General features: G+C 37.4%; 2 protein-coding genes across 2 annotated transcripts in view; both read left to right on the top strand.

The window, feature by feature from the left end:
• The window catches only part of LOC134666012 (uncharacterized), a 234362-nt gene extending 213469 nt beyond the window's left edge, over positions 1 to 20893 (top strand). Inside the window, exons 14-21 of the mRNA XM_063523093.1 lie at positions 941 to 1108; positions 2061 to 2246; positions 4524 to 4652; positions 6209 to 6289; positions 8846 to 8988; positions 11180 to 11410; positions 11848 to 12024; positions 12319 to 20893. Coding sequence (XP_063379163.1) covers positions 941 to 1108; positions 2061 to 2246; positions 4524 to 4652; positions 6209 to 6289; positions 8846 to 8988; positions 11180 to 11410; positions 11848 to 11991 — 1082 coding nt within the window. The 3' untranslated portion in view covers positions 11992 to 12024; positions 12319 to 20893. The remainder of the gene's footprint in view (positions 1 to 940; positions 1109 to 2060; positions 2247 to 4523; positions 4653 to 6208; positions 6290 to 8845; positions 8989 to 11179; positions 11411 to 11847; positions 12025 to 12318) is intronic.
• Positions 20894 to 22155: 1262 nt separating this feature from the next.
• Positions 22156 to 27208, top strand: part of LOC134666005 (transcription cofactor vestigial-like protein 4) — a 42010-nt gene continuing 36957 nt past the window's right edge. The window contains exon 1 of the mRNA XM_063523079.1: positions 22156 to 22524. The gene's annotated coding sequence lies outside the window, so the exon portion shown is untranslated. The remainder of the gene's footprint in view (positions 22525 to 27208) is intronic.

Here is a 27208-nt window from a genome sequence, read left to right as displayed (position 1 = left end):
TGTCTGAGGGTGATTGTAGTAATGGACGGTATGGTTCTACGACAAATTAAGCTCTTCGTAAAAAGGTAAACAACATGTCAAATGGAAGGGATCAATACCGACTGCTTTTAACTGATCTCCTACCTACATAAAGCCTCCTAAATAAAGAAAAAAAATTAAAAATAAATATCTGCAAACTTTACACACTTAAAAATTTGTCATGTTGCTTGGGTTTGCCACAGAAATAAACACACAAGCAACGAAAAAATCAGTAACTATGCTCGGATAAATAAAGAAGCTACTCTCGCCAAAAGACGATTCTTATTTTACGTTGCTAAAATCTAAATCTAAAAATTCTTGTAAGTTTCCGCTTGTTCTTACTCGGGTCGTGACCCTCGATCTTAAAATTTCTTCGTGTCGTCAACCCGCCCTAGATTTCCGTCCATTATCCTATGTCAGACCTATAATTCAGTTGGGTATCTATATATTACGAGGGGATCTTTCCTTTTACCGTGTCTTCAACTTAGCTCTATTATTCGGTTGACTAAACTATGTCTGCTTCTGATAATTCTGGCTATGACACTTACGGGTTCAGGTTTATAGCTTAGATCAGTGGTTCTCAATCTTTTTTTTTGACGGAAAACCCTTTTGGAAAGCGAAATACTTGATGGAAGCCTACGTTGTACGTATTTTTAACCTAACCCTACATAAAATTTTTCGAGGCGACTAAAGCATAGTGTTCTAAATTCTTGCGGAACCCCTGCAGGGGTGTCGCGGAACCCTAGGGTTCCGCGGAACACACTTAGAGTATGGCTGGCTTAGATCATCCGTCCAAATTAATGGCAATAGTATAAAAAGTTGAGTCGTTACCAAATATTTTGGTACAATTATACAAATTGGAAACATAAACAGGAAATCGGTGCGATGAATGTGGTCCTTCAGATAAATTGTTCTCCCACAGGGCATACGCGTCAGGGGCTCCGCTGTCGGCTGTGTAAGCTCAACGTGCACGCGGATTGCATGCCGCAGGTCGGCAAGTGCCAGACCAAGTCCCGCCTGCTGCGCCGGCAGAAGAGCACCTCGGAGATCGAGTCCCACCGCGTGCAAGAGGCCGCTTTCGATGAAGATAGTAAGCATTCACTTTTGAAAAGAACTTATTATAAATATACGATCAACTTATGCCCGATTTGACCAAACAAGACTTAATTTGTAGTCTAACGGCAAAATCGTGAAATGTATACGTAAGATTCCATTCTCGTTTGGTTAGACTAACTAAAAATAATTCGTGAGGAAACCTAAACTCCAGTAAAAATGAAATTTGTGTTTTGTTTGTTGAAACCTTCGCAATACCTAAAAGCTTTAGGATTTAGGCTACTGTAGACCGTAATCGTTTATGTTAAGATGGTAATTTTTCAAGATGGTTTTACTAGACTTACAAAGGGCATAATTTATTTTTAACTAAGTACATAATGTTGAAAAAATACTACGACATGTAGTTTTATCTGTTTTATATTCTTTACTAATTCTAACCCAGATCAGACTTTCAGAAGCAATGGTAAGTATATTACCTAGTTAGGCAAATTATTTTACTATGATTGGCTAAACAGAACTCGAAGGATAGCTTTATGCGACATAACATCCACATACTTAATACGCTTACACTATCAGCTTGCCAAGCTACACTTCATGCGACACTGCTACTGTAAATTATAGTTGAAGCTAACTTCACGTTATTCACCAGTGGACGGGTGGCTACCGGGACAGAGGCTCACCAAGATCTCCTTCAAGGGATCGGTCGAGTTCGATGATGATTTTGATAGCTACTATGACGAGGGTACAGTATGATCTGAACTGTTAGGAGAGTGACCCCTCTGCACCTTATTGAGCCGAGCATTCAAGAACATTAACATTCCAAATCTATTATCACAAATAGGTTCGCCACAAACATTACCCACTAACCACAAATAATACTATTCCAGCCTAAAACACATGTGTTGTTATTATAACTGACGAGTTTCATGTCATCCCGGTCGATGTGGCGATCGCAATCTGTCTCTAACCGCATTTCGCTCGATGCTCAGAGGAGGAAGTGGATCAGACCTACCAAGTTCTGAAGCGAGCCAACGAAATCGCGAAGCCGGGCGGCGGGGGCCCGGTAGTGCGCGTGTCGGCGGCGCCCGAGGAGGCGCCCGCGCGCTCGCCGGCGCGGCCTGCCGTGGGCCTGGCCGGGCTGGCCGTGGCGCCGCAGCCCGTCGCCTCCAGCTCAGGTCTGCGCCGCACCCGAGCTCGCTCGCTTCTCCGCTCGAGCCGCGCCGTAGGCCGCCGGCCGCCGCGCCGCTCCGCCCCGGCGAGGCGCGCGGCGGCCGACCGGCAGCTTCACTCAGATTATCACTCGTTTTCAGTAGTGTCGAATTCTTTTTGCACGCATTTGATATAGTCGCGGGCGCAAGCGGGGGCGGGTTGCGGGGTGTCGGGCGCGGTACTGAGCGGTGCTTGTCATAGGCGGCGCGCGGCCCGACGGCGGCATGCGGCGGCGCCTGTTCGCCGGCGTCAAGAGTTTGTCCATGTGGGGTTCGCGCTCGCGCCGCTGCTCGCCGCAGCACCGGTCCATTTCTCTGCCGGAAAGTATGCGCCCACGGCTGCCGTAGCGCATCGTTCTCTCACTGTCTCACAGCTGCGAAATGAGCTTTGTTTGTCCCGTCCTCTAAGTGGATTACAGTGCCTCGTATCCGATGTGTGTTCGATCGTCATTTATGTTATAACTTATGTATTTTTATTTTGCGTTTGCTGTGTTAGTTTAGTAATCAATAGACAAAGCTCGGCAATACACTTTAGATGCTTGTACCCGTCCTTTACAGGATTGATCGTCTCACGAAAAGTCAAATAATAAAGTCATATCTCTAAATTTAACCCCTACCTAATCGTTATTATTATTAATTTTATTTGCATTTATTTGTGTACAATTAACCTCTTATCATTTTACTACAATTTATTTTATGGTATGTTTTGTTTATTTAATTGTATTTATTTTGTTTTGTTTGCCCGTTGTCTTTGCAGAATCGGAGGAGACAACTTACCGGCCTTTCGGACAGCCTCTTTGTATCACAAACGAAAACGGCGATCCTCCGCCCTCCATCCTTAAGTCCGCCGGCAGCGTGCGCAAGAAAAAATGATCCCTTAACTCTCGACCCGTGGAGATCAGACAATTTAGACATATCGCGTAGGCGACAGTCTCGACGTAGCTCTCAGCCGCTTCTCGGACTCCCTTATTACAAACCCCGAAGCGCCCCGCGTACTGTGATATGTATATTGTTACTTGTTACAATAAAAATCAGAACTGAGCAGCTTACTTTTATTCTGATTACCCGCAGATGAGTGGTGCATGGCTTGGCGGCGCGCTCACGATTGCATGCGTTTTTATATCGTCGATACACATCTGACACGATACCGCTAACTTACTTATTTTACTTACGCACGAACAAATATACAGTCGAGGACTCGAAGATTGCTTCTTTTTCGCGAGATCTGAGTGACTTAATTGTCTTTAGCCTAGTTCACGCGACGAGCAACTCACCTCACGCTAACAGCGGAGTATCTAGTTCAACACTCATTATTTGACTAACCAATCGACAAACATTTTGTTCCGTTGGCTTTCTTAACACCTTTCTATCACTATTTTTGTTCATTTCGCAACCTTTACATTTACTTCTTTACAGGGCAGTACGGAGGCATTGAGTTAACTCAGTAGTTGATCAATTATAGACGGTTGCTGTTTACTTTGTCCATACAGGGTCGATGAAGAACTCGAAGAGTGCCCAAATGTTGAGGCAGGCCGACCGCGCCAGTCCATTACCTGGTACCGACAATGACATCGTATCTAAGCGATTCCCTGTAGACTTTTGTTCATTCGAAGATTCGTTGCAATGAGCATTTTGCTACCTCATTCGAAGCCATATCTGTTTGTTTCTATCCAATGAACGCTGCTGATGACGGGCCGATTAATAGATATCATTCACTATTTTGTAAGGCAATGATTACGCCGCAACCATAGTCCGTTCAAGTAGGATGCTTTCATCCGTAAAAACCGTAGAAAACTAGAGTAGAATAGTGCTTAGGTTCAGTAGTGCTCAACTAACAATAAGGCAGGGTTTTGATACGTTTTCTTCATTTTCTATTCTCAATCTTTCTTATTTTTACTTCATTTTAGATATTTAGAATTGTTTGCAACGCTTACGCACATATTTTAAATTGGTGTATTTTACTATTTCATATTTGTTGCTTATCGTGTGATATTTTTAATACACTTTTACATCTTTCAATTGTCACAATTTGCATATAAAATGTTAACTGTAATAAGTACTTATATATCATTATTTATCAATACATAGAATAATCTCTTAACCAAATATGCCCCACTTACTAATAACCACATTACATTAGCAATTGTTTGAATATCTTTAAACCTAGTCAAAACCTTCACTGTAACGCTAGTTTACCCCAGCGTCTCAAAGGGTAAGTGTGCTCATCATGCGTGACTGTTATAGCGCCGCACTCGCCGAGACGTCAAAAGTTGAACCTTAGAATGAAGAGCCTGTCCCTGGATTCTCCGGAGTGCGGTGAACTGCGGCGGCGACCCGGGAGAGATCAGCCCTCGCAAAGCAGCCGCGTCCTCTGTATGCACACCCGAGTACTATTAAACACCCGGGTCCAACAAACCAGAAGTCTCTTACATACATATCCTCTGAATCACGCAGGAGAGGTGAAAGTAATGACATTCCTTTGTTTTCCACTAAGAATATTAGAACTGTATAGCTTTATGCAGCCGATCTGTAAGTGAAGCCAACACAATTCCGTCACTCTTGTAAATGGCGTAAAGGAGATTAAGTATTCGGTTTTTAATGCCTTCAGTACAAATACATCTACCAGATCATACCTTCCTGTTCTTAATATTCTAAGAGTTTAGTGCACTCGACGGCAGAAATAGTCTCGGCTTTCAGCCGCTTTATGCGGTTTCAGGGGAAATGTACCTATTGTGCCCACATAAAGCGTGCTTAATGTTGCCAACTGCAAATCAAGGATTCCTTACAAGTAGTTTTCATAGAAACTATAAATGAGATTTATAGGTAGGTAGGTATATCTAGTTGCTTGCATAAGTCTCGTCTAAGTCAGAACTTGGCATCAAGTCACCATTACTTTCTTCCTTTAAAGAAATGAAAATAATAAAATAGAGCGTTTTACATTTTGGATCAATTTCGCATAGATTGATTTATTTTAATTTAAACAAATTCTATAAGTAGGTATCTAAGATATTAATGTTGTATGTATTTACAAACTTTCAGTATTACCTAACTGAAGTTATTTGATTTCTTTCAAATTTACGCAAAATAAAAATTTGTTTCTACAATATGTTGAGGTGTTTACTACTAGACTAGACTTATGCTGGTAACTAAAATTGCATACTAAGGGTAACTGTTTCAAAATATGTACTTCTTTTTATGCGCTTTTGCTTTCAAACCTGCCTGTGTTTGCAAACAGGAATATGACAAACTTGACGTTTTAGTGATTTCTTGGTAATTTGGACTCGGGTAATGTATAAATGTACTTAAATGTCAACCAAGCTATGTTTTCGCACAGGCGATTTTATCCTTACAGATTTCCCTCTAGCTTGGCTTGTGTGCGTGTGTATAGATCTTAATGACTGTTGTGCTGTTTAGATATACTACTATGTGGTGTTATTCGACGTTTTTATAAGGTGATTCACGAAATTGTACGAAGAATTGTGTTACTGCGTACATTGCTGCTGTACGCTATGGATGGACGAAATAAGCTTTGCAATAATGTTACATATATTGATGATAATCGATCATGCGCATATTGTAATCAACGAGAAAATAAATATTTTTGTATTAAAAATCCGAAAGTAATTGTATGTTACGGAACGATAAATGTCCTTACACTTTAACCATTACAATGTATAGATAGATAATCATCCAAAATTGAATTGAGGTGTGATTTACATTGCCACCTCGCTCGTTACCTTTCCGTAATACATTTTCGGGTTGACTGTGATTAAAGTTAAAACCCTCGTTGATCGAACTTATTCATCACTGCCATACGATCATCATCATCACACCTTTGTGTAATTTTATATGATTTTTCACTTATATATCTGAAATTTCTACACATTTGGTTTAACGGCATGTCATTTTGATTCTTCTTTTGGTTCTAGGTTCGAGCAGGGCACTATGCACGAGGCATGGCTTTACTAAGATTAATAAGCATATGATACATAACTATACCACACGATCGTGTATGTTAGTTTCCTAATTCTTGTAAAAGTAAATCGATGGACGACATCTAGTCAAAGTTTCCATACTTTTAGAACATTCTAAATATTTCACAGATTGTTAAATACAAAAAAAAAATTTATGCCGCTAGAAAAGCTTACAATACGATTTTTAAATTGCTTGCGCAGAAAAAGTGCTTAATCATGGCTTGTGTGTTTTAACCCCAGAGCGAGCATCCGATAAGGTGAAAAACTGCCCAAAAACTACATGTGCATACAGTATGCTTTTTCTTTTTTAAATAGTAAATATAAACTCTTTCAGTATTATTAGTATAAACAAAAGTTTTTAAAATTTCTATTCTTTTACATACATGTAAAGTTTATATCTTGTAATCATATAAAAATCTGAGAGGTGTTTTTGTAATAATAATCATCATCAATATTTAAGCCCTAAGCTCTTGTCGGTGGAGGACTTAATCACCACTCTTTTCTTTGCTGGGCCAGCCTTTTAACTCCCTCCTATACGATACGACAGAAACTACTCTATCTTTTATTTGGCTGACATATTCACATAATTATGTCCTGGGCCTTCCTCTGCCTCTTCTCCCCTTAATCTTGCCCTCCATGATGTTCAAAAAGAATCTGTCGTGCCGTATCAAGTGGCCAACCATAAAATAATATAATAAACGACTATTGAAGACTCTGACATTATTCTGCTCATAATTTAATACGAGAAAAAAATCTCGTAGCAACCACTTCCCATCCAATAGCAATAAAGAATATATCAGAACATATAGATAGACTCATTACCTACACTGGTAATATAAAACCCGAGTCAAGGATGAAAGTATTTATTAGCGGTCGGCTATCGATTTACTGATACAACATTGTTTGTCCATATTACAATAGATTGATAAGCATCCTAATCTCATAAGACACTCAAGTTTTATAACCTTTCATATTATGCACCGCATATGTATCGTATTCCACTAACATATAAAAAATAGTTACAGACGCAGAAAAGCCAATGTTGACTCTCCTGTTCCTAAAATTTGATAACACTGGAATACTTGGTACTAAAGGGGCCTACAGATTACCAGTTTTCCGGACAATATCAGCCTGTCAGTTAAACGAAAAAGGTGACAGATCCGAACAGTTGTTCTGATCCGAACAGGCTGGTATCCGGCGAACTGGTATTTTGTGGGCATCTTTAATTATTTGATGCGCGAATAAAAATCGCTCCTGACTTAAATCAGGGCTTAATCTAGCCTGTTATGGCCGTCACTTTCTAAGAAGTATGTATCAACGAGAGTGATGTATAACACGATAAATTATAAAAGTATTACCATCATTATAACAGTACACGTACAGTAAAAAGAAATCCAGAACAGGAAAGACAAAATTAGCACGTAATATTACGTAAGTATTTATGTACTGACAAGGGCTTGTTTACAGGATCCACGTGTACCTTTTATTAAATTTAATAAAACATTTCGCAAAGAACTCGTTATAACTTATGTTCTCAGCATAAACAAGTCCTTTAGAGACTTCCCAATCCTCTCGTTACTGCGTAGCTGCGTACACTTCTTGAAACTTGGATCAAATTCTGAAAATATTCAAAAACGTGTAATGTAAATGAGCTCTAATTGATGATTGCCACGCTTTAAATGTCTTGTAACAAAAACAATGTGTTGATATTTTATTGAAACACACTGACAAATGCCGATCGTAAATTGCAAAGAACTATCATTTCTGTCTTTGATTCTATAAGTAAGTATATTTGAACGATAATTTGTATCGATTAGCAAATCAATTGCAATTTTTAAATAAAAAATCAACATAGTTTTTTAACCATTAGATGCAGTAATACTGATACTGAAACAAGACAAGTGCCAACCAAATTCTATTGAAATTTAAAACTTGATTATGACGATATAAATTCTTAATTTATAGTGCATTTGGTTGTCACTTCAATTGTTTTAGTATGAATTGACACTTCATGCATCTAAATGTTAACATCAATGCCCATTTAAGAACCTAAGCCCAGTTGCACAGAAATTCTCAGATAAGAAACATTTGTCTTAATTCTCAAGTGAGATGAGAAGAACCAAAAGATTTCAGCCAGCACCGATTTCAATCTGAACGGTACCGCCTGTTTTTTAAAGTAAATATGAAGTATCGATAGGAAATACTGTGGAAAGCTCATTTGTTTCTTGCATAGAAAATGCGTGGCGTACTTTATAGTTAAAAAAAAAACTATATAATACGTTAAAGTCTGTGCAACTGTAGATCTAACTAGCATAACTTGGTGCGAAAGAGCTACCCCGGCTACACACGTTAACTATAAATCATAGCGATTAATCTGTGCAGTCCGATTTGCGCAGTTTTATGTACAGTGTGTATGACAAATCGTTACGATAATGGACAACGATTTGTCATACATACGGTAGATAAAACTGCGCAAATCGGACTGCACAGATTAATCGCTACGATTTATAGTTACGTGTGTAGCCGGCATAACAGCAACAAAGAAAATTTGTGGTAATGCAAGCGGTTCTTGATTTCGTATCTGAATTATAGCTCCATCATCGCCGGTGCATAGCAGGCGGCTGCTGAGCGCTCGCGGGGGAAGGATGAGCAGCGTGGAATTGCCGGATGAGCCTGACAAAAGCCTTTCGTCGAACAGCGCGAGCCCTTGCCCGTCGCCAGTCAAACAGACTAGTGTAAGTATATCTGGTGTATTAACTTTTTCGACACCGTGTCAAACTCAAAAGCTGTCACGCGGACGCCACATCACGTTACCGAAGTATCAAAACTGAAATTGAACTTTATGCATTTGCACGTAGGTCTATGTTATTCTGTGGTATGTGACCGATTAATCAGTCTTTGGCGTTGAACCTGTGGTGCGGATATATCGGTCATTGGCGTCTAATATGTTAAGCATTGAATTACTTTACCATCCGGGCGAAGCCTGGGCTATATAATCTTCACCACTTCGTTCGTTTGTTCGTATTTCCCGCTCTATCTCTTACATTTACATAAGTTTACAACATGCAAGATCGAAAAAAGGCAAATAGTCAATTTTCCATTTTTCATTTTCACAATAGTCCGCCGGACGGTAGCGGCCTGTCAGTTACAACAAAATTTTGACAGTTCCGAACAACTGACTGGCCGATACCGTCCGGCGGACTGTTAATCATTGCGCCCCTTTATTTAAGTAAACGTCGCATGCATCAACTTAACAACAATATTCGACATCACCAACTTAACAATTTTATAAAATTCAAGTACCTACCCTTCAGGTTTTCTACTGCTACGTTAGTGTGTAAATACATGGGATTTCTAATATTTTTATAGCACGCCTCTACTGCAATCACTGCTAAATATTTATAGATCATCCATACTAACTGCTTGTAAAGGAAGAAATAGCCGTTCAGTGACAGTTCCATTTAACTACTATATTTTGTCTGCACAGTGTAAAATACGAAAACTATAAGATGATTTTACTTCAAGAATATCAAGTTCCTTGGCACTTTGCAACAGATACTTTAGGAATAAGGAATCAGCTCAACGTCTGGCTGAAACGGGGTTTTAAAATTCGCTGACGTTTTACTGAAGCAAATTGTTTTGAGCTGCTAAGAGCTTTTGTTATGCTTGGGGTAGGTATAACATAAAGACTACACCAAACATGCTAGCAATTATCCATTGTAGACATAGATTAATTTTTACAGGATGGTCTAAAATAAGCTGACAATTTTTTTACTGCAGCATATTGTTGATAATTTTAACAAACGCTTGCGTTTAAGACATTTTGGAGATAATACGTTTTGTTTTAGTGAAATGATAACAGTTTTAATGATAACATTTTATACTGTGTAGTTTAGAAAACCAAAGATTTAGAATTAGAATTAAATTTTGTAACAGGCGAGTTGTTTTACAAATAATGTCCCAATCTAGTTTCCTCTCTAGATTGGTATTCGTGATTGAAAACTAGTGCCCGCGTCAATAACTTAGGATTAGGTTAGCTAATCCTGATTGATAAATTGGAAAAGGTGTGGATGTCGATGTCGATTTTCCAATGGTGATTTCAGCTACAATGTTCGAATAAATTTGTGCAAATAGCCTTTAGATAATTTCACTCGTTTACTACTGCTTCACACCGCAGTGAGACTGAAATGTACAAATTTTGTGTTTATTTCAAGGCGATGTTTCGTCTGTTGCCATTTGTATCTAACGTCTGTAATACGAGACGCAACGCTATGTAAATGCTTATATCCCTATGTAAGTAGGTTTCTCAGTATCCTGGGCTGTGATTCGAGATTAGGTATACTTTCATATTATGATAATAATATGACATTGACAGGTGATGAATCTACTTTTTCCTGAAGATGCGAGATTATTTTTTATATGAAGAACTATAATCTGATGTAACAAAAGCCACTAATGGCTGTGCTTAACAACATTGACGATCACGAGAATAAATTATCGAAATCTTGTTTTCTTTTTTTGGGCGTATTTCGGTCTGTATTCCCCGTCAAATACAATCTATTTAGGTTTTTATACAAAAGTCGTTAGGCTGTAACTGACCCAGTAAGGCTTATTTATTACGTTAAGGTGACATTCAGATGTCAGCTGCAGCTTTATTATTGTGGTGGTGTGATTGTTACTGCTGTTTTATCTGTCAATTTCGTGACACCGCATTACCGCAGCAATTATGACGTTCATTCCGTAATTCATTATCATCAAGGATATTGACAGATAGGTCAAATAGGTACAAACTTGGCAACAACGATACCACAACAGTAATGCAGTTGATATCCCAATGTCACCTAAGTATATGCTGTGTTGCCGCTTTCCATTAGAAAAAAAAGTTAATCGCTTGCCACTTTAAAAATAGAAAACTCTCATTTCCAGAAGCATCAGCGCCTCCTGCCAACCAACCTCTACGTGATCCTCTACAACTTCAAGTCCCGGCACGCCGACGAGCTCGACCTCAAGGCGGGATACAAGGTCACGGTCATCGACACCTCGGACCCGGACTGGTGGAAGGGCAAGTGCCTGGGCAAGATCGGATACTTCCCCTCCAAATATTGCACGAAGCTGCAGGCTGGGGAGCGGCCGCTGCAAGTTACGCATAATTTACAGGTTAGTTTGTGAATGCTTACTTACTCTTATTACGATGATGCAACGACCCAAAGTGATTCCTGGCATCCTGGCCTTTGACACCAGATCACGCCATGCCTCTCGGTCTTGCGATAATTATATGGGTGCCAGGCGACGATATACGTACGTCATCATCATAATTCTTAAAAGCCTGGCTCTTGTCGGTAGAGTAATCGCCATTAGGTTCTTCTCTCTGCCACTGTTTTGAGCTCCATATATACACAAATAAATAAATACTTAAGTACATACATTGATTATGATCCAATGAAAATAAGAAAATAATTGTATTATTTACTGCAGGTACAATAATGTCAGATTTATACGGAATTTTCAATAACATCTCAAAATAGGTAGGTATGTAACTATTTTCTCATCACAAACTTTTCGTTTCAAAATAATAATGTTCTATAAATTTTAAGGTATCCGACGGCGATAACGGCCTAATGCTCCTGCGCGACCAGATCGTGATCCAAGTGGGCGACGAGGTTGACGGCATGGTCATGATCCGATCGGGGGACAACCGCCAGGGCGTGTGTCCCATCAAGTTCCTACAAGAGGTGTGACGCTTCAGAAGATCAAACTACGATTTCATGACAGTAAGTTTGTCCTTCTATTTATTTTTAATCTTAGGCTAAATATTTTGCATTTTGTTTTAATAAAATTTTAAATACTACACAGACAGACACTACTTTAATAGTAGTGCACCGAGCACCGAGTATAGGTGATATGCTTAGCTTTAGTAAAAGTGGGAGATCATGTTGCTGGCATAACCCACTCGAAAATCTTCTCTAGCTCGACCATTAGGTATACTATAAGATGGCAACGGATTAGGATGTAGATAATTACAAAAATCCACTTACTAACGCTAACTTTTTTTTTTTCAATTCCAGAAACGCGGATCATTCACCGAAGAAACTCATACGCTCTACGTTCCGAAACCTATACAAAGTGCTCCCGTCACCCCCTGCGACAGCGAAACCTCCACCTGGTCTGACCGAGCCTCATCCAGTCGAGAGAGACAGTACTATGAACTACCCTCCACCTCAGACACGCGTTATGAGGTCCCAAGCTCCACCGTCCGCTATGATGGCCCGACCACCGCCCGGTACGAAGGCCCATCCACTTCCGATAAGCGGTACGAGGAAAGACCTTCAACTTCTGATAAAGCACGTTACGAAGAATCTATGGAAGGTTATTGGTGGTGGCGCAGGCCTCTAGGCGTGAGACGTGCTCAATGCCGAAGATGCGGAGCTTCCTCATCTACTAGACCTTTAAAGATGAAACCATGTGCTGGCACGGCTCAGGAACAAGACGACCTCGACTGGGATGGCAACCGTCCTCTTATGTCACGCGAACGCCCTCTACTTTTCTTTAGGCAACTCTTTATTTAAAGCGACCCCTCTGTCCGAAACGTTTACGAATTAATCTTAATCGCATAGCAACCTTATATAAACTAAGGCTGCTTTTTTTGGAAAGTTTTATGATATGATATAACGTTTACGGAATTGGGGTCAGCGTACTGTAAGCTAGGAATTAGGCGGTGCGCTTGAAGGGTTTCTCAATGCGATTGGCGTAATTCTCATTAGTGCTATAGGACTAAGACTATCGTGGACTAAGACTTTTTGTACGAGTTTAAACTCTAAGGCTGCCGTAGTTCTATGGAACAAATGGAAAGTACCGGAATTTAAGCGGAAGGTAAAAAAAAAGTGATATCAGATTGCAAAATGTGCAGACAGACAGTTATTAGTTTTAATTGAGTAGCATACATTATTTGTTAAAGACATACACGTTAGATTAGAAATAGGATAAAATACGGCATCAAAAGATTTAGTTATATTTAGTTACACTGTGCAAATAGATCTCTTAATTGAGGGATAACCTCTTAGCTTACTTACACACATTTGGCAAAATTAGATGATTTTCGCATTTGCGACCTAAGTACTAATTTATTTGCGAGATACATTCCTTCCAATACAGTGTTATTTTATACCTGTCTTATACATTTACCAACTCGTATTTTTATATTTACACCTAAAGGGAGATGATATACTTATGCGTGATTATATTTAATTAAGTACTTACTTTCGTAACATATCATTTTAAAAATTATTATAGTTACTTATGTATTGTGATAACCTAAGGTGTTATTAGTTGTAAAGTTAAGCTTAATTCAAAATAATACTTTTTTGTTGCTTTACGAGTTTTGTAAAATATAAATATATAATTATAGCATTTATTATGAATTAAGGGATGGAGATGAATTATAACGAACATCTAAATCTACATATTTTAATGTAATATGAATCCGGGCCCATTTATAAACCTATATATATACTTTAATATATATTTTATATCAACCAAGTTTACTCTACTTCACCGTAGCTTAATTTAATGGGTTATTATTATGATAAGCAGCTTAAAAACAGTTACTTATACCCAACGTATCATAATATTTGCAAATTACGTTTGCAAACTCAAATTTGATATAAAAATAAGTCTATATATTCCGGAGCTAATAAAGCTGTCTTTCAAGAACAGTCCATAGATATATTAAAGTAATGTAATATACAGGGTGCTTCCTGTAACAGGAGCAATAAATTAAACTAAAGGCTGTACTCCTCAAACTGACCAGTATTTGTTCAGCAACTTTTAAAAATTATGAATCCTTAGACTTCCTCTTTTTCATACAAAATAAATATTGCCTTCAATGTAGGTACTCTGACATCAGTGTGTTTGACGTTACTTGTGACGCTTTTAACATAACAAAAGCGTCTTAGAATAAACTTTAAAGTGTAATAAAAATCAAACCATGAGTTATTTTCAAAAGTTGCTGAACAAATGTTGGTCAGTTTGAGGAGTAAAGCCTACAGTTTAATGTATTGCTCCTGTTACAGAAAACATACGTATTATAACTTGTTCCGTTTTGTAACGTTGGGATGTATTCATTTGTGGCTGTTTGACCCGGGCGGCAATACCGATAAGCAAATTGTGAGTAAGATGCAAAGAGACAACACGAATTTTGAAGTAAACTCGTATCCTACTAACGGGTTGGCTTAAAGTAATGAGAATTTTCGTTTTCGGAAATATAAAAAAAAAGACAATAGCTGTGGGTTTTCGAAATTTTACAGTGACAAACAAGAGCATATTTTAAATTACAAGAAAACATTATATATACTATAACATCTCCCACATCCGATTTCTCATAACTGTGTTCAAACCCTCTGCGTCATGCTTTGGACAACGTTTTATTTACATTCCATAACTGTTTTATTGCCGTTAATTTTAATTATTTCGGCATATTAGCTTGTTATCTATATCATGCCATCATTCACAATTGCTAACTGATTAACATTTTCATGAAATCTGCAACTGATTGATATTTAGAGAAAATTGTTTATGTATCATATTTTGGTAAAATGTATGCAATGACGTTTTTAACTGGTTTTAGGCTCTCGCGGAAAAACGACTAAACGTTTCCAACCCTAGAATATCCCCAAGACTTAAATCAATCGAAGAATTTTGGCAAATATTATATACTCTGATATGTATATTGCGATAGTAGGCAAAAATATTATAGAATAAAATAAATTTTACCGTGTAATTACAAAACGATCAGTCAGAGAGTACTTGGTAGTTTGTCCAAAGTGAAAAGCAAACGGTCAGAAGCATGTTACGTAAACTAACACAAGGGAGGCCAATTACTTCATTCTTGAATTTGGTTCTAATGTTGGATATTGCATAGTTCTTCAATATAACATCCAGAAATCCATGGCCATTGTCTTTTTGTCTTTATGTCCGAAAACAAAATTTCTCATTACTTTAAGCCAACCCGTTATCCTACGTATCAAACTACGTACCTATCCAAGATTTCAAAACAACTTGAATAAAAGCTTTATACTTATCTTCGAAATCAACGCGCAATGGATCAATTTATCCTGTAAATCAAATTAAATATAACTCGCATCTCGACTTGTTTTTCCACATTGGACTGATGATAATTGTTGTTGAAACTTTGAAATTGGTTATTCGAAAATAACAAAACCAAATATGTAATATTTCATAATATATTCAGTTAAGTAAATACGATTTACTTAAATAACGATTATCGGTTACCGATTACGGATTCTATCTGAAAAATAAAATAGTCTTTAAAAAATCTTGACAAAATCTCAACAGAACGTTTCACGTTAGTTACGCTCTCGGTTGGACGACATTCTTGAACATTAGCCAAAATGGTGCATCATACAATGTTGCTGATTTAATTCTAGTGGAAAACAGAGGAGGACTGGATATTATGATGCTGCGGGTTTGCTTATAAAATTATGTTCTCAATAAAATTCGCAGGGACGTTGTACATATGTGCATAGCAAGAGAAGTCTTGCTATGCACATATGTATTTTCTAGAGATTTAAGGCTTATTACCAAAATGAGCGATTAGCAACGAAAGTTTATATAATGAGGTAAAGAGTTTAACAGGAATGTATATGTATTTTAAAGCGTGAACCGTACAAAGTTCTTTATATACTTATTATACTTATGTCCTTAGTTCGATAGCATCTAACTTCAATACTAAGACAAAATGGGTCAATAATGTCAATATCAGAAACAATTTATTGACTGATATTGAAAGCCCGAGTCAACTGGTTTTATAATAACAGTCAAACAAGCTAGGCTTTATACATAGGTAATTATAGAACTTAATGTGATCCTTAGGTCCCATTGCTGCGGTTTTGCTTATGAAATCGGTATATTTATTAGTTTTAGTTTAGTGGGTGAACTGCACCAAGTAGCCGGAGCACTAGATAGGCCTTCGCCCAACTTTAAATGGGTATGTTGGAATTAAAATAATTTAGATTACCTTCTCGGTTTGCGTGGTTTGATGTGGTTGACTGAGTCATGTCTAGGTAGATTTGGCAGAACGGTTTTTTTCGAACATTTTGTTGTGTTGTGCCCCACTTGTACCTATGTAACGACAGGTCCTCAGCGCCTTTCTACAAGGTTTGAAAAACTCTTTAATTTACGGTAAAGTTATTAAAACGTGAAGGATTAGTTCCCTAATGTTAAGCAATGAAGTAGAACGATTTATTAAGAGAGCTATAAACTAAAGGTTTTTTTTCTTCTTCAAGGAACATGGCTTTGTGTGTAATTGTGTATGTGGTGTCTGGCTTCTATGTGGTGCCACTAACCACCACTTATAGTGGTACCATACGTTTCTTAGTCGCCCATACTATAAGTAAACTATTGCGTTCCTAAAATGTGGTAGCATTTATGTTGTTTTTTTCTAGCAACTTGACTATGTAGAACTCTCTATAGTTATGCAACGTATAAGTAAATCGATAAACAAGTTAGTTACATATTAATATTAGTAATATACTTTACTTGTCGCCTAAAATAATGCTTTGTTCAACTAAACTAAAAATCATAATAAGATTCCAAAAAATGTTGCCACTTTTTACTAGCGCGTCTTGTATTTATGAAAAAACAGGTAAAAATAACTAAGTAAAAGTACTTTTATAAATAATAGGAGTAGAATTACCAATAAATAAATTATCTTAGCGTGTTTATTTATAAAAAGGAATTTACTATTTTACAAACAAATTATTGCAGTCTTACTTTTTTTGGAATCTAATTACGATTTTCAGTTTAGGGAGGTATTGGGTACCTATCGTGTTTCGGTATTAATTTAAGGTGAACAAGTTCTATCATTATGGCGTTGGCATTTATTAACAGTAACTAAAATATGCTCAAGAGTAAGAGTAATATCCAAATCAATGCCATCTAACCGCCTTAACATAAGTCAAGCGCCTTGCATTAAAAATTAACGTAGGTAATTTCGAAAATTCCAACCTAAGGCGGCGCACATTTCTCCTTTTTTTCCTTTGTAGACATTTGTCCTTTCACTAAAATCATTTTGAGCTCAATACAATCTTCAATATTCCTTCCTAATATTAAATAAATATACCTAAGTACTGATTTGAAAGTATTTCGACTTATCCGCACAAATCCTTCTTAAGCCTTCAGGAAACTAGTTAACTTCGAGGTTCTCTAACTCAGGCCCTTAATACTAATCCATAAAAGTTATCGTAAAATATTTTATTTAATACGAACCGTCCCCCAATGTATTACAAGTTAAAATAAGTGTAACATATACAAGTAGGACGTTAACCGGAGTATGATAGAGCACGTAACGTAAGGGTTATGAAAATTATTTACACGTACGATAAACGTATTTAGTTAGATAGAAAACGTATGAATGTGATACCTAAGAAGTTCCCAATGACATGAATGATATCTTGAATCCCTTACCCTTGATAATTTTGCAAACATTTCAAATACACACACCCAACATGTACACTGGCGCTCAAAAGTACATGGAGATGTTTCAACCGTAATATTAAGGCTTTATACGGTCGACATCTATCCATGCACTTTTGAACGCCTCTGCGCAGCAATAGTTTTAGCTTAGCACCTCTGCGTTCAAAAATATGTATGCAAGGGTGCCGAATTATAAGCTACTATTACGGAAAAGCGGTGCTTCTTTATACAAGTATCTCTATTAGTTATATTACTTAAAAAGAGGCATCGGCACAGATGTGGAAAGTTTACTTGTAATAGGTTACGAAATAAATATTTTTCATTTTCAAATGTAGCAAAAGAGGCAAGTACAAACATTAAAAACTCGTCATTGCATTGACTTCGTATGGCTTGGGTACTTTTCACTGTTGTCCGTTTTACTTTTTTGATCTAAGGTTTTAAGTTTGATAACATGACTAAATTTATTTGACACTTGTAATGGATTAAAGATATCTGTCGTCTATGTACCTATCACTTATTTATACATACACTTAGAGAATGCCTATGGATGTGTTGAAAGGATATAATATATTATATTTATGAAATAAATATGAGATGAAAATAAATATATCTACCCATGATTCAAAATCATTATTGCCTAAACCTTCCTGTATTTTTCTGTGAAATAGAATAAAAAATATCAAATTACATGTTAATAAGATTACTACCTAAATTTTACTTAAGTATTTAATAAATCATGTCCACTATGTTGTTTAATTCTAATTTAAATAATGTTTTTGTTATAACTTACGATTTTTGGAATAAACTAACGGAACCAAATTATTACCAAAAATACCTATTTATGTATTTACGAGTATTATTAGTTTAGGTATAGTATAGTTATTAAGAATCCCAAGTGAGATGTTTATTATATACATTATAATAAAGAATAGTATATGAATGTGATGATTACTTTAAAACTGGCCTTTCTCTCACTAAAGTTCATTTAAATATATGGAAGTTTAAATTTAAAAGCCTACCTACATTTTTAGTTATTATTGAAAACATTGTAAAAGTGTTATAAACATTAAACATACGATGAGGTAACCTAAATGTGTGAGAATAAAATACCAATCCTGACATTTTTTCATGAAAATAATAAAGTAACTTGAAATTATCCTTGTACCAACCTCCATACAAAATACCCAAAGTTATTGTTGTATTTTCAATTGGGTTGAATTTCTCTTGTTCGAAAATTTTACGAGACAAATGAAATGCTACCTACTTTGTTTTTAATTAAGGTTCACATTCCATCGAAACTGAGTGTACACTCTAATGTACATTGGGCGGCACGAGGATAAATTAAAAATGCTGAATGGTCCACTACTTATCATGCTCAGAAATATTTTACTGAACTGTGCTTGAGCCTCCGGGTCTAAGTCGCACGGACGGCAAGCGGCCTGATGGCCTAACCTTAGTGCCGTGGGAGAGAGGGCGGTGCCTGGTCTGGGACGCTACGTGCGTCAGCACCTTCGCCGCCTCTCATATCAGTCGCACGGCACGCGCGGCCGGAGCGGCGGCCGAGTCTCAGGCGGCGGTGAAGCGCCAAAAGTATGTTCCCTTGGGCTCGGGTTATATTTTCGTCCCTTTTGCGGTGGAAACGGCGGGCTGCTGGGGTGCTGACGCGAAACAATTTGTGCGTGACATAGGCCGTCGACTCAGGCAAAAGGGAGAGGATCCCCGCTCCGAATCATTTCTGGTGCAGAGGCTGTCCATAGCCATTCAGCGGGGTAATGCCGTGAGTGTTATGGGCACTTTTGCACCGGAAGCGATAAGGAACGGGTTTTGACGGATAGTTACTTTCGTAATTATTTAAGATGTATTTTGTATTGTGTCCAATTTGTACATAAATAATAAATGTTATTGGTTTTACTGAATCTTTGGTCGGAGAAAGGTCTTAAAACGAATTATTCAATGAGCTATTATTATAACTTAGTTAACTAAACGCCACTTGCACCATCCGACTAACCCGGGGTTAACCTGTTAAACCTAACCCAGTGTCGAATTGTGCTGGTATCTATGGCAACTTCAGGTTTAACCGGTTATCCTCGGGTTAGTGAATGGTCCAAGTGGCCCTTACACTGTTAGGTTAGGTGCTTTAATCCGTTCGTTTTTTAAATCTTTATTAGGTTGCTAATTAGCAATAAAAATTGTTTGCCTTCCGGAAAATAGAAAAATGTATACATTATTTACATTGTGTATTTATTATCAAAATTATATGTAGTGAACAAAACAGAACAGATTAAAGCCCTTTCTAAAGAGGTTACATACATATGTATCCATTTTCAGGACACTTTTTGCTAAGAGGGACAGAGAAAGGTAAAAAGTACATAATGTTTCCCTGTTTCTCTTAGCAGCAAGGTAGGAGAAAGTGTCCGGCAAAAACATAAATTTAATAACCCCTTAACTTGACAGTGACGGGGCCCCATGATTAGGTACCTGGGGTCCTAGCCAAGAATCTTGAATAATGTATGGAAATAGTTACTGTCGTGGCATCTGTCATCCAAATATATTTTATCTTTTCTTTTGGCACTTGTTACGATGTACGTTTGTTATCTTGGCTAGACCCCCTGATCGGCTCAGATGCGAGGCGGGGGTGCGATATGATACGACTGCTTGCTATAGGTATATAGGTAGCGCGCGCGAAATGCAGTGCGAGTCGTATCATAAAAGGCATCTCACACAAACTTATTGGTCCCATTACCATGTTGGTACCTTATGCTACCGCGCGCCATTCGGGAAAATATGTCTGTACTACGTCGTATATAGACATTTTAATTCATTCATAAAGTGGCCGTGAACTTTTGCAGCTGGGGGTGCCTACAAGTAAGGAAAGGGCCAGTCATAGTAAGTCGACTTACTTAATCTATTATAATTTCAAGTTTACTATTTAGGTAAGAAAGATCAAATAAATTTTCATGGCAGTTTTCGTAAAATAATGTTCATCTAAAGTAATTTTGATTTTAGTTACTAAAGCTACATATATTTCAATTGCTGAGTAGGGATGCAGATGTCCATACCCTTGTTTTATGTTGATAAAAATCTGTTGATTTGTACTGAGGTTTATAACGAGTGTTTTGTTAGATGGAATAAATATTGTGTCATGTAAAATTATTTTCCTTTCATTTTTGTAACCTACCTTACCCAACCAACCTACTTATGATACCTACAATAGACTATGCATCTATACGCCCAAACCTTGACACAGATAATGCTGGTGGCATCATCTGGTGGTGATGGTGGTGGTGGCCGGCCCAAACCTTTTCAAAAAATCGGGGACATACCATGTTTCATCCACACTAAAAACTATCAATTCGCACCGATGATCTGTTTGGAGCATAGAGAATTTAATAACTGGAGTCGCCTTTAGGAGCTTACCCCTCTGCCGAAAACCTTGCACAATATTATGCAAACTTTTGTATGTACTGACGTTTATCTGACATGGCTATTTGTACGTTACGTACAGAATAGCCATTACATTTGACATGCCCCTCCCGCAAAAATCGGCAGACTGTTTTGTACAGAAAATGACAGACAAGGCGTCTCCAGTTACTTTTCATCTTATGAATTTTAAAATATTTGATGCATATATACTGCCATCTCGAGCAAAAATATTGAATTAGAATAAATGTTGTCTATCTATTGTGTAGGAAAAGCTACCAAGTTAACTTGCTATTATCAGATATTTCTAACAGATGGCGCTAAACGATTGTGGCAGTACAACATAATGTAAAATGCTTACGAGCACATTTTTTTACTTTAACGAACCTGCAAAAAGCCTTTGGCAACAGGTACTGGTACCGAAAATTAATGAGACTAATAATTTATTACATGAATATTTCATGCCAGTTATCATTTATAAATTCGTAGAAATCTCTAAGATATTTCTCTTGTATGTAATTACAGCTTATAAATGTTAATTAAAGTACCGAACCGAAACCAAGCATTTATTCGCTATGCTACATGCACTGAGGAATGAAGCCTGACCCTGGTTCTTTCCAACGTGTGTCGATAACCCTGCAGCAGACGGACTAACATCACGCCTGCGCGGCTGTGACGTAGAACGGCGGCCTTAGCTTGGTCGCATTCCATTAGTTAGATTCGCAAATGTGCTACTTTACTTTTGTATTCAGTGATATATTTGTATTAGCTTGCGGCTATCCACTCTAAGATTATAGTTTTAATAATTTCGACCGTTTTTACTCAATGTTTTTGCTTAAAACAGGCTTTGTAAAAAGTGTAGGCCGTTTATGCTCAAAGAAGCAAGCACTCCAGTGCGCCGCCGTTGTAACGTTTAACATTCCATTACATAGATGGCGGCACTGAAAATATTTGACATTCCCTGCATTCCAATAGCTGTGGGCTCGGCTCAAATGTCAAACGCGATTATTTCGTCAACAGTGTCGTGGCGCGCTAGTTGGGTTTTATGAAATAACAACAAATAATACGACAGTGCAATTGACGTAAAATGGATGTTCAACGTTAAGATTCAGTGTGTTTTTTTGCGCCGAGTGAACTGGCAGCGAGTTGTGTGAAACTAAACAGTTTTTGCAATGCCGTATTGATTTTTGTTCGTCACCGGTTTAGTTGCGCTGTTATGAACTTTTTCCTAACTTATTGGAGTTAAAACACTTTACTGGGCGTAATCTAATGCTGATTAAAGTATTGTTCTTTGTATTTATGCGAGGACATTGTTAATTGCTGCTTATCGAGGACGGGATATCGAATTGGGAATAAATTAAGTAAGTACCTTCTACCAACTTGAATTCCTTGATGTTTACATTTATGCTAGGTATGAATTTATACAGATTTTGTTGCATTCTTCAAGCTTTTATTGAGGACTAGTTAAACATTTATAGATTAATTTATTATATCAAAGATATCTGCACCTATTTATACAGGATCATGTTTGTTTATGATTGTCATGTTCATACGTAGGTATCTACTTAGTATTTCATAGCTACAGACAGATATAGATGACCTATTATCTATTTTCCAAGCTTAAAACACCTATTAGAAAAAATATGTAGTTTTAAATTGAAAATGTATAAATATGTATGCAGCAACCTGCTTATTCAATATAAAATACAATGAATTCATACAAAGTGATAAGTTTCCATGCTTTGATAATACTTTTGTATGATGTTTTACAATAAGGCACCGCGACAATCAGATCAAATCGCCCACTGTTTTGATTTTCATTACTCGCAATACACTGCGTACTTAGTACTCACGTACCGGTTTGATTTGCGAGTGCCGAGCAAAAAATTCGCCGCTACTTACAGCAAAAAAATGTTCATGCGATTACGACCCCTATGTCAAAGCTGTAAGGAGCATGTAATGGCCTTATTTTCGAGCGTGGAATCTCGCGAGCATAATAGCGCGGAATGCGACCGATAGGGGTGTCACTACGATCGCTTACAGACTCAAAATGTTCGTGCTGACCATTCTAAGAGCACACTCCGATGAGGCATAGTTGTGACGGTCCTAGAGGTTTGAATATACTGGTTCTTGGTGAATCGTGAACTCGCTCAACTCGCTTGCATATTTGGAATGCTCGGTCTGTGCGAACGCATGTGGCACTGGCAGATAACGCGTCGATAACGCGTGATTAACCAATGTGACCCGGCAGATTCATTTCCCATATGCCTTAGGTCGCATCTGCTGTATTACTTATAGATCACGCCTTTAAAGTTGCTATATGGATGCCCCAAAGTAATCTAGAATGGATAAAATTTCGAAGTTGATGCTGGAGTCAGTTTCACTAGAAATAAAAATGAATCTAAATGTAATTGTAAATGTCTCAATCTTCTAAATCCATTGCATCTTGTTGCCCGATTATAGATAGTTTTAGGAGATTCATAATACCGTATACCAGGTAGGTATTACGGTATTTGCTATATTTTATCGAAGACCACAAAAAATGTCAGTAGAATCCCGACTATAAGCATGGCAAACTTCTATAGAATGTAACTTCGTCATAATTTCATCAGGCGAACTGATGGTCGGAATTACCTACTCTGAAACTGAATTCTCCCAAAATTTCGTTAGACTCCCGGCGAGATATAAAAATCTCCCGATAAAACGCGTCTTGGATGAGCAAGTATTGAATCCGGGAGTCTTCATTACTCCTGTCCTGTCATGGAATAGAAAATATGCCGTTAGGGGTCATCCATTAATTACGTCACACCAATTTCTAGGTTTTTTGACCCTCCCCCCTCCTTGTCACACTTGGTCACATTTGGCAAACCCCTCCCCCCCTAGTGTGACGTCACATTTTTTCTACGAAATCGCCAAATCGAATTAAGTAAGTACCTAAGTATTATTAATATTTTATCAAAATATTTTTGACGATATAAATATTAGTAATTTTATAACTCAAAACTGCTTAGGATAGAAAATTAAACGAATAAAAACGATTATCGTTTTAAAAACTTGTTATTTGAATGTACAGCGAATAAAATAATTTAAATAAATTTTCGGTTACTGATGAAGTTAAAGTGACGTCACAAAGTTTGTGTCTCCCCCCTCCCCCATGTCACAATATGTCACATTTTCTTGACCTCTCCCTCCCCCTAAACGTGTGACGTAATTAATGGATGACCCCTTATTGCTTCATATGCTCCAAAATTCTGAAATTGTACCTATTTGGATCTGGCAGCCCTAATTTTAGTTTTGAGACATTACGAATAGGTAATTCGACTAAGTAATTTGGTAATATGGCAAGTAATTTAAGTACGAAAGTATTTTATTTTAGAATATTTTTCTTCGCCTTACCAATCAACGCTTCTAATTTGAGACCTTACAAGGCGACCATGTACCTATAGTTATAAAAGGGATGCTTACTTATATAGCATTTGGGCAGCCCTACTTCAAAGGGAACATCTGCTCGTTCCCGGCGGCCCCTCCGGCCACGTGCGCGTTGCCATCTCAGAACAAAAACGTCGTATGTAAATAGAAACTTTATAAAACTTACGACATTACTCCACGAAACGCTTACGCAGCAGGGGTAGCCTACCAACCGGCGTAAATGCACCGCACCCCAAAATGCGGGCTAGCCCTAATAAGACTACCGGTAACAATGCAAAAACTACCTAAAGTTGTATTCTATAAGGTCGGATTTGGATTGGACTGGCGTAGGAAAATGATTATTATTTTTAACTTTCGGAATGTCAAGGTTCGACCACCATGTGGTTTTCGTCTGGAGACTAGCAGGTGATAACGTTTTACGTAAACTTTGGGCAACGAACATCTGTCCTGAAAAGACATTCTTGTTGATATCGATTAGAAACCATAATAGCGCGCAAATTTGGTGCGAATTTCGACAATAAACGGGGCGGTTGGTTCAATCAAACAGGTCTTATATGGGTATTATAAACTAGTGGCTCTGTGAGCTGTAGACCTCGCAAAACCCCATGGCTCCGACATTTAAAAAAATACTAAAAATGAATTGACAAAAAAAAAATTAGCTCTTGGATCCTCTCACAAAGTTTCACGAGAATCGGTTGAGAAATGTGACATGTAGACGAGAACATCTGGACATTAGCTAACACTCGGTCAATTAATGCATTAACAGAACTCAATTCCCATCGGCTTGCCTACACTGAGAGAAAAGTACAACAAAAATACACTTAGAATTACAAAAATAAACTTAATCCGGGGACAAGGAGAGTTAACTAATAGGAACAAATTGACTTTTGCAATTTCTATTAGTTCTTGCAATTTCTATTATCTGTTTGTTGAAATTATATTTGGGATTACTGAGCTGTTTGTAGAAATAAATAAACTTTACAGAAATAGTGAAACGTCCATAATTATTACTAAAACTTAATTTTTCCCCCAGTACAGAACTGTTTTTTAATTCCTGGTGATGATTTTTCTCTCAGTGTACTTTTCAGACAGTTGAGCTTGTACGACAAGCTCATGAAAGCAGAGCCAAATTAGCTTCGGCTGGTTTATAAATATATATTTTTACTCACCGCCACTACTACTTAAGTACGTACGTAGGTCCCTGCTTTAGGTAATTTAAAATAGAGATGGGCCGAACCGAATATTCGGCCGAATTATTCAGTTCACCTAAATCATTAAACCATACATAATAAACCATCTGAAATCGCTACACTATTCTACATATTAAAGCAGCTAATGATGAATCTCTTCCTAGGCAAGGCATTGAAACAACCGATCTAAAGGCATGGGACTCGCAAACTTTCCAAATAATCAAAAATTCAAAACATCGTATGGAATCAGCATGTCTCATCATGTGCTTTAATTAAAACCTGATGGGAGAGAGTAGGTACTTTAAAAGTTCCGGAGAAGCTCACATTTTACAGGGTAGCATCAAGATAAACATTTTTAAAATATTTGCAGAATATTCGGCACCTTAAAAGCCCTTCAACGTGCACACTAGCGCCACAGCTAAATAATCGTGATTATTTAAATTAAAAGAAATATATTGAAAAAAGGGGGCCGCTACGTACTGTATTGTGTATTTAAGTACCTTTTGAATACATCAAACTAGTTTTTATGTTGCTGGTTTCGTCGATCTAGGAACTCAAAACAAAAACGGCCGTTTTAACTTTGGACGCATAGAATGACAAATCCAGCAACATAAAAACTAATCTGATGTATTCAAAAGGTACTTACAAACTCAATACAGTACGTAGCGGCCCCCTTTTTTCGATATCTTTCGTTAAATTTAAATAATCACGATTATTTAGCTGTGGCGCTAGTGTGCACGTTGAAGGGCTCTTAACCAAATAAATCGGCCGAATACGAAGCTTGGAAAACTTGCCGAATATGCCGAATTTACATTTGGACCATCTCTACTTTAAAGTATAATATTATTATAACCTAACATTCCGTTTCTGTATTATCTTTCCATAATTTTAAATTAGCTACTCACGAGTTTCCCTAACTGTTGTTTCCTGAACTTGATATATTGATCTCTGCAAAATTATAAAAACCAATTCGGTATTTTTATACATCACGCTTTTAATGCTGACTGTACCTTTTGTCATCTGCACGTGAAATAGCACGCACAATTTTATTAATTGCTACTCCAAACAACACAAAACACAACATACAGACATCAAACATAATTAATTACACCTTACACAACTTACATAAGTAGGTACATGTATAATTTCCATTAAATATTTCTACGTAGGTAATAAATAACTTAAATGCTTTTGTAATTACTTGTACCCACTGTGTTTCATTTAAATGCAATAAAGATTACCTATATAAAGAATGTTATAGATATTTTGAATACTTTTATTTCCATCAGCAGCAATTATGATTAAAATCACAAAATTTTTGTTATTCGCTTGTCGTGTTGATGCCAAACGTCCAATGACTGATGCTTTCCAAGGCGACGAATTAAAATTTCTGTATTTTACCCAAAACTGCGTGACCATCTACATT

Source organism: Cydia fagiglandana, chromosome 7, assembly GCF_963556715.1.
Source record: "Cydia fagiglandana chromosome 7, ilCydFagi1.1, whole genome shotgun sequence".
Classification (NCBI taxonomy): domain Eukaryota; kingdom Metazoa; phylum Arthropoda; class Insecta; order Lepidoptera; family Tortricidae; genus Cydia; species Cydia fagiglandana.
Note: the sequence above shows the minus strand (reverse complement) of the source record. Positions and strands in the feature narration are given on the sequence as shown.